This window comes from Rutilus rutilus (genome assembly GCF_951802725.1).
Source record: "Rutilus rutilus genome assembly, chromosome: 2".
In the NCBI taxonomy this organism is placed as follows: domain Eukaryota; kingdom Metazoa; phylum Chordata; class Actinopteri; order Cypriniformes; family Leuciscidae; genus Rutilus; species Rutilus rutilus.
The window spans coordinates 53,563,477-53,572,178 of record NC_140210.1 but is presented as its reverse complement, the minus strand read 5'-3'; the positions used below and the strand labels follow the sequence as shown (position 1 = coordinate 53,572,178).

General features: G+C 38.6%; 1 protein-coding gene across 1 annotated transcript; it reads left to right on the top strand.

Annotated features, from left to right (window-relative positions):
* Nucleotides 1-446: 446 nt before the first annotated feature.
* Nucleotides 447-8,678, top strand: LOC311278379 (uncharacterized protein). The gene is made up of 18 exons (XM_084389159.1): nt 447-663; nt 1,560-1,635; nt 1,736-1,865; nt 2,158-2,226; nt 2,755-3,147; nt 3,286-3,387; nt 3,468-3,700; nt 4,014-4,192; nt 4,464-4,557; nt 5,038-5,164; nt 5,277-5,488; nt 5,712-5,829; nt 5,919-6,010; nt 6,196-6,313; nt 7,248-7,352; nt 7,460-7,645; nt 7,734-7,913; nt 8,166-8,678. The coding sequence occupies exons 1-18, from the start codon at nt 593-595 to the stop codon at nt 8,432-8,434; spliced, it is 2,754 nt and encodes a 917-aa protein (XP_084245285.1). The 5' UTR covers nt 447-592; the 3' UTR covers nt 8,435-8,678.
* The last annotated feature ends 24 nt before the right edge of the window (nt 8,679-8,702 follow it).

The following is an 8,702-nucleotide window of genomic DNA, read 5'->3' as shown; positions in this document are numbered from 1 at the left end:
TCTCTAACCACATCAGCTCTACACGACATCTTAAAAGAGCTCATTTACTCTGACAAACAACACATGCTTTGCTTATATGATGATCTAAACAACACAATACTTAGTTTTATTATATGAATGTCATTTTTTATCAGAATCAAAACAAAGATAAGTTTATTATTTGTATATGTTTAGGTTTTGTAACTGGTCTCAGTTTCTTTTGAGTTTTAATCCTAATTCTTACCTTCACTAGTTAATTTTAAAAGGTGGCCAAATAATCGTTAAAAGTAGACTACAAACAGACAATCTCTTTCTAAATCTTAATTTAATGAGCAAACTGTGGTTCAGAATAGTCTCATATGGAGTAAAACATCACGTAACACCACAGGACAGGTCATGCACACATTTATAAGAGGCTTGTCAGGAGTTCACTATCTCTTTGCTCAACCCGTTCTCATCAGTCTGCGTATAAATAACACGACTTTACACTTTCAAATTGCGTGCAATGCATACGCCAAAATCCAATTTTGCGTGCATATGATACGCCAATCCTTCCCATTAACTTCGATGGAGAGCAGATGCGTCTAAATACCACGCATCACCTTCAACTGCAATGACGTCACCAGCGAGGCTCAGTTCGCCTGCACCTGATGCGCGTACCGTAACCGTTACACCTTCAAACAGGTAAGTAAGGGCAGCAGTCCTTTTTTGTAATGAGATTACGGTGTTAACTGTATTATTTTAATTATTTCAGTGTTTCTGTTACATGGGGTCATGTGTCAAAATGGCAGCGTAATGCGTTAAAATGAGTTGTTAGTGGAACCGTGGGCTGCTCCGTTAGCACAGATGGTATCCTACCATTGACATTAGCCTAAGCTAACTTCTACTGTATGCCTGTTGCAGTTTGAAATAAATAAAAAACAGTTTTTAATCATGTTTTGACATGGCTGATGACAGCACTAAAAAGCAACAGACTGAATTAGTGTTTGCTAACGTTTTTAGCTAAAGTGGCATGGTTAGCCTAAGCCTACGGGACCCCCTAGGGGTCAATAATGTGGATTAATTAGTGCGCATGGAATAATTCAGGCACGCGCAGACATTACTAGTTGCTTGCAGATGCATGATACTGTAGGGTTGGATTAGACTCCTATCCCCAAGATATTTGATTTCTAATGTAATCATATATAGTGCATTTTACCTAAACTGCACATTGTTGGTTTGGTTGCTTCTATTGCTCTCTTCATTTGTAAGTGGCATTAGATAAAAGCATCAAATGATTAATGTAAAGGAAAATTAAGCAAGATTTAGAATAGACCCTTTGACTAGACCCTTTGTGTGCAATTGTAGCCTTGGTAAAATAAACAATTGAATACAGAAATATCATTATAGTTACAACCCAAGGTTGTAATGAAAATCTGCATTCTCCTGCAAATAGTCAGACACCACTAGTATCCTCTACCGGAAAATTAAAAAAATGAACCTTTACCCTCATATCACTGATGTGGTCCAAACTTTCCATTCAATTATAGTAGTCAGCAAGTTATCTCAGATCTAACTGACACCTTTATTTTCTGTTTAAGCACAATGTCAAGAGGAAATAAGAACAAACTAGAAGCTGTTCTTCAGCTCGGGGATGCATTTGTTGAAGAGATACAGGCAAGTTTCATTCTTGTTATACACAAATGTGTAATTAATTAACTCCAGTTAGTTAATGCCTATGTTTCACCCATCTACTTTTCATTACATGCGCATAAAGAAACGTAACACAGAGTTTCAAACTCAGAAGGCTGAAGTCACAGGACAATCTAAAGTGACCTGGTGGAAGAGGGACCGTGATGGGCAGCGTGTGACCACCAGCAAGCGGAGGAAAAAAGGTTCATCTGCTGGTTAGTGTACATCTTATCAAATTTATGTCAAATACTTAAAATGGAGAGTAATGCTGTGTGATTTAGAGTAGGTGCTGGTTTGATAATGCTGTTGTTACTCAATATTCTGTATGCTTGCACATTCATAATGTAAATGACATTATAATGCCAAATACATAGGTTTGATAGTTTCCATGTTGCAAATTTGCCAAAGGTTTCAGCTTTTATTTTTGTACATCTGGCAAAGAGTTTGAAAGAATTGTACTCTAATAAGAATTCTAATGTGGTTTATGTTATTTTTACTTCCAAACAGTTGGTACCAGTACATCTTCATGTGCTAGTTCCACCATCACAGCTTCATGTACTAGCTACCAAGATCCTGGTAAGTAGAAAAACTACTTTAAAAACACTTTTCATACTATGGTATGCTTCAAATGAAAACAAGGAGTTGCGTAAAAAGGAAACCTCATTATACCTGCACTTTTGCTATGTTTAGTAACTAGCCTAGTCATCTAACGATGTTCCTTTTCTAAATGCTTTTTCCACAGTCCCCTAACATGCCTCAAATATTAAAGTTACCACAATTTAGTGCATCAAGCCCTGTCAACATGACAGAAATAGGAACACTTTAGACAATAGCATCACTGTTTCTCAGCAAAATCACATGGTTGTTGTTTAGTTTCACAATTAAGTGGGCAACACTACTGACAGCCAGCACCTACACAGAATCTTAAGGGTCATGGATTTGATTGCCCATTTCCAACTATCCTTTCACCCTCTGCCTTCTTTGCTATCACTGGACTGTCCCTGTATTAAAAGCAATGGAAATGCTTCAAAAGAAGTCAGTGGTAGTGGAATTGCAATGTTGGATTTCTAGTATGTTTTTATTTTTCTCTTTCTCTCTCTGAAGATTTTAATATGCAGAGGCTTGAGGACCTTCTACGAGATTCAGAGAGCATTGATGGGCAAGATTTTGCTCAGCAGCCATCTTTGTCCAGTTGGTGTCAAAGACAGAAAGGGGTCCAACAATGTTGGCAACAGGCGAGGCCACAAAACATTCACAACTTGTTGTCTGCTGAGAACATTGTCCAGATGAAGTGCAACCACTGTCACGTGACCGAAGCCATCATCCGTTGCAGGGAATGTTTGCCCTCAGAGTGGTTTTGTGCAGACTGTGATCAATTGGTACATAAACGCCACACTCTGCACAGTAGGCAGACCACCATGTATGGCTTTTATAAATACATTCCCCCAACTGAGTTTGTGAAACTCCATGATGATAAGTACATCATCTGTGAACAAGGTTGGTGTCTCTTTTTCAGTTGATTTGCATTTTTTCATCAACACACAACATTATTAAATGATTCATTATGTTTTCCAAGTACTTGCTAACAATCCAAACATTCTTTAATGTCATCCTGATTGTCCTTTGCTCTTGCAGATTGTTTGCTGCCAACAGCCTTTCCTCAAAATATATGCTCCTGTGACACTGGTGATGTTGCAATCTCTGTTGGTAGATCCATCATACTGGTTTGCATAAATGGTAGGATTGGGTAAAAAAATATTGTTTATCTAACATTACTTTAGTTCCTTGTTAGTTATTTGTCTTTCATGTGCTCTCAGGCCGTTATAATCTTCACGTTCCGGTGCTAACATGCAAACATTGCAATAAGCAATGGGCTCCAGAAGTCAGTGACTTTGTAAGGAGTGGTTACTGGCCCGGTACCATGCAAGCACAGACACTTTTCCACCAAGATCTGTTCCATTCCTTTGAAGCTATGAAGACAACAGCTCCAGGAATGTCAGTGAAAGCCTTCACAGCAATGTTGGACCAGAGAACAAAGCGGTTTGGAAGAGTGAGTGAAAATTTGAAGCTGAAAGACAAATGCATTCGTTATTATTATAAGTAGCTGTAAGGCTGGACAGTATGGCAAAAAGGGTGTTCGAGTCCAAATAGGGTGCAAATTTAAATATACCCACATATGAAGTCAAGGTCCACAAGTGGCTGTAATATTTCAGGTTACTGAAATTAACTGAACTGAAGACCATATTAGACAGCATTGCCAATTGCATCCTTTCTTGGGTTTGAAAAGGTACATTGACAAAACATAAATGGGGTGACCTTGTAGTTCATTGTCATTTAAAGCTGTTCTATAAATGTTTTTTCAGACTGGCAAAGTGAATGCAGATGCTTTTCAGAGGAGCTTTCTGCAATATGTGTACTGCAACTCTGAAGAGGACCAAATTCTGGAAAAGGAGCCATTTGTCTGTCCAGCCTGTAGTCCTGAAATGGTGGCTGTTTCAGTGGATGGCAACAGAAAACTCTACAGGTTCCAGAAAGCAAACCAGTGAGTTTTGTGTACACATTAAAAACAGCCAATGTAGTTAATGTATGTACTTGCTATTAACATTATCATAATAATATGGTTCTCATTTTGTTATTTAAAATTAAGCTGTTGATACTGTAGCTGTTGAATATAATATCCATGTTAGACTTTATAACCTTGTTTTTTTTAAAAAGTGTCATATAAATACAATTATTATAATTTATTATTATTATCATTATTATTATGTAAAACTTCTTACTACAGTGGTTATCCAGAATACATTTTGTTGTAGGAGTGAACAGCCAGGGTTCTTTGATGGAGTGTTTTTATCCCAAGACTCTGAAGTGTCCAGTTTTGTTGAGGAAGTCCGGGGGGCTGTCAAGAGTGTAAGTTTTCAGTCAGGCTGAGCAGCGGGTATCTCTGGCTTATTTTATAACTAATTGGAAGTAAATTTGGAAACACGGTAGCCTTATTATGTGTTCGGATGAGGGAATCTTTGATCAGGTGTTGAGATGGCAATGGCAGGTTGCTGAGGTTAGCGATGCAATCGGACTTTCACAAAGAGTGAAGTTGCAAAGCTGGATGAAAAAAAATACAACTAGATTCTAATCCAGAGGGCACAGTAAATCTATAGTATAGTATTGGTTGCCGCACATACAGTATGTCTGACACAATTTCGGACAAAGTTAGACTATTGCAATGATCCTTCTGCATGCTAAATGGCAAATAATTTCAATTGGTTTGTTATACTCCAGGGAGTTGCAGATGGAAGATGGGTCAGGCAATCAAAGACAAAATCTAATCAGACTGTAATTGTTGGTGTGTTTGAGCGTGCAGCCCTGCTATTTAACTTTTTACTTTGGTAGACGGCAGGAAGAGCGATGTGTGGGGAATCCCACTGGACAGCAGCAAGAGAGACATCAAAGCAGGCCAACAAGTTAGATGAAGAAGGTGTAGAAATTGCTGTGTGCAGGCATGGATTCCTCCTCAAAGGTTGGTATTGGTCTTGATAAATTGCAATGAAAATTATTTGTTGATGAAACATCTGAAGCCTATTCTTCAGTGTGCAATGTGCTCTCTACTTATTTTTATTTTTTTCCAAAAGGTCTGAATATGTATAGAGGAGAAATCTTTGCATATCCAATGTTTCTCCAAAAAGAGTTCCAGGGTGCTGCATTTTTGGCCATGGATGTGACCTGCCGTTATGTGCCATACCTGGAGAAGGTGTCAGAGGCCCTGACTCATCTTCAACCTCTTAAGAAAATGAAACATTGCTTGTCCGTGATGCATGCCAAAGCCCACAATACAAAATGCGAGGTGATGCTTTTAACTACTTTTACATTTCAGAGTGCTGTAGCCAACAATTTATGTAAAGTACCACAATGAATGATGTTGTGACCCAAACAACAACCCAGGAGTGTGTTTTGAGTTGTACATGAGCCCCTATGTGCTTTCCTGTACAGCTGGTGACCTTGGGATATGCATCAATATTGATCACCCTGTTGTCCACCCTGTTTAACAAGTCCACTGCTTCCTGTAGATTCTGTGGAATGCAAGGAACCAGGAAGGTGCCGGAACCACTCTTGGTGAAGAAGTGGAGCAAGTCAATAGTTTTCTCTCCAGATGTGCCCTGACCACAAAGTACATGTCCAAGTCAGGTTTGTAAGCTTCTTTGCCCCCTGCTCCCCTGTAAATGTACACATTAACATTTTACAATTTATTGTGATTTTTCTATTGTTCTTTACAGTAAGAACTGATATGCTTACTGTCCATGCTATTGGGTGGAATCAACGTAAAGAGAACGGCCTCCACATTGCCTTGTCTTCCAGATTCAAAAAGGTATGTTCATGTATTGAAAAAGGATGGACTATTTTAAACCGTTAAATTTGAAATTAAAGACCACCCAAAATGTATCACTTCAGCTATGTATATGTAGTCAAATATGTCATTATATTAAATCATGCAAGAACATATACTTTTTGGTATTTTATGAGATAAGTGTGTTGTGTATTGCTGTTTTGCAGACAGTAGAAAACACCTTAGATGCAACAGAGAACCTGAAGAAGATGCAGGACCAGTTGCATTGCAGTGATGACATGCTAAAGCAGTGGGTTGTTGATGTCAAGCAGTGGGCCAGTAGCGGTAAGGGCAATGTTGTTTTATACATAAACACTGTTGGAGTAATTTGGTTGTAATTATGATGTGGGGATGGGCACTATTTGCAAGTCATAAGTCTTCAATTAGTATTTTGACTTAAAGAAAGTAAACATTTTAGCAATGAAAACAGAATGATTGGTGCATGTTCATGCAAATCAGACCAAAATGGAACAATATTATTTGAGGTAGGAAATGACAGACCAAGCACAATGTGCCAGTAAAGCCCAATTTATACTTCTGCGTCGAACTCCCGCCGTAGCTACGTTGTAGGCTGTGTGTAGCGCGCGTACCCTTCAGCGTACCCTGACGTGCACCTCTCCAAAAATGTAACAACGCGTCAATTCTATGCGGACGCAAACGCTGTGATTGTTCTGCTAGAACCCCTCCCTCAGTTTTCTACAGATCTAGTTTCTGTTTCCAATGAGAAGCTATGAACCTAAGGTTTTCACTTTTTTCTTAATCCGCAAGAGCACCACGTGTTACTTCTGTCAGTTCAGAGGAGATGTTTTTTTTTTTTGTTTTTTTAAGTTTGGCCTATTGGTGGAGCTACAATAAAGGTCATGGGGTCACCAAATTCGATGTGTGGAATGGATAGGGGACATAATCCCCCATCAATGACTTTCATAAAGAAAGACTGTGGACTATGGACTCTCATAAACACAGACTCTTGAAAAGTGATGATAATAAAGATATCACACAGATTAGATGCCTATGCCTCTTGGCCTATGTTGCTTGGTCCCTAATTGTTGCTGAAACATGCAGTCAGTGTCCAGTACGGTATGAGAAAAACATACGAGATAGATATTTCTGTCCAAATTAAACATTGTCCTAAAGTGTGTCTGTTGCTGCTGTACTATGTGCAATTAAGAAAACTTAAGGGTGTTTGAAACTTTTCTCTTTCTTCTTAACTTGAATTTAGGAAATGCAGCAGCCAGTTCTGTTGATGCTCGTGGTTTGCAGATCTCCATCGACGCACTCTTTGTGAGCATTTGTCAGAAGAAGCACTACCTTTATAGACAGAATGGTATGTATTAGTAAATGTATGTGATGCAGATGGAAGTTATATTGTTTCTGTTCATTAAATGCCATGGCAGCTCTTTTGTAATACCATTGTTTTTGCTCTTATTACAGATCGCAACAAAAGGCGTCAGAAGATTACTCAGAAGATTGCCCAAGAAAAGAAGCGCTTGCTAGATGAGATCCAGAGATACAACAAACAACCTGATGGTGATCCTGTGGACACACACTCAGTTGTGCAGAAACTCTCCAACAAAGCTGCAGAGAGCATGATCTGGCCTTGGCAGGAACAAAACACAGGTGTTGTATTAATATTTAACTTTGTGTTTATTTAAAATGTATCATCATCAAATTAGTTTATTAATGTATGATCTTTTCATTCCTTCAGATGGTATAGACATTCTCGCCAAGAAGAAGCTTTTTGACCAACTAATGCTGGTCTCACGACTGACAGAAGAAAAGCAGATCCTTGTGAAGGAGATGATGCAGCACTGTCAGTACCTTAAGGACTCCGTTGCAAAGGTCCAGACACTGATAGCCACCATTTCAGATTGCATAAAAACAGGAAGTAAGTGTAAATCAAACTATATGGCTTTATGCACTTTAAAATTCATAGGTCAAACTATTTTCAAGTGAAAAAGCAATCATGCTAGTATTGGCTCAAGAACTAAGGATATATGGCCTTCAAAGATTATTTGATCCAATTTTTATTTTCCAGTTTGACTTTGTATTTAACATTTGTTCTAACATAAATAAGCTCTCTCTGATAAAATGTTTAGTGTGACGGTAATTCCATTACTCTTCATTTGTGGACTTATAGGCTATCCCAATGGATTCACAGAGGAGGCGTCCAAAGGCCTCATCAGTCTACTTAAGAGAAGACTGCATAACCTCAGATTCAAGCAGCAGACTGTAGCATGCACATACAGAGGCATTCTCGAACCAACTCCTAGGCTGGTGGAAGAAGATGAAGGGGAAATGGAGGAAATGGACTGGCAACGTGACCTCAGCTCTGATGATGATGATGATGATGATGATGATGATGATGAGGAAGATAATGATGCTGAGGTGGGGACTCAAGTCACTTGACTTGGGACTCAAGTCACAGTTGTAATCCCTTTTGCTTTGACTTGTACTTTGATGACTTGAAAAGGTTTCTAAAGTCTTGACAAAAGATCCTGTTTTTGTAAGTGAGTTAGATTGAAAGTGACAAAGTGACTCCTCAGTTGTTTGTTCCTGCAGTTATCTGTATTTTGCTACATATGCTCAGATTATACTCATGTAATAAGCATGGTTATGTTTGCAACTGATAATGTCTGTAAATATTTGCTGATACCTGTATATATGTGTATGGAAA

Excerpts from the sequence above, each read along its gene's own strand:
- LOC311278379 (XM_084389159.1), top strand. The coding sequence starts at position 593 with ATGACGTCACCAGCGAGGCTCAGTTCGCCTGCACCTGATGCGCGTACC. Across the intron at positions 1,636-1,735 it reads CATTTGTTGAAGAGATACAG|AAACGTAACACAGAGTTTCA; the intron begins GCAAGTTTCATT and ends ATGCGCATAAAG. Across the intron at positions 1,866-2,157 it reads GAAAAAAGGTTCATCTGCTG|TTGGTACCAGTACATCTTCA; the intron begins GTTAGTGTACAT and ends ACTTCCAAACAG.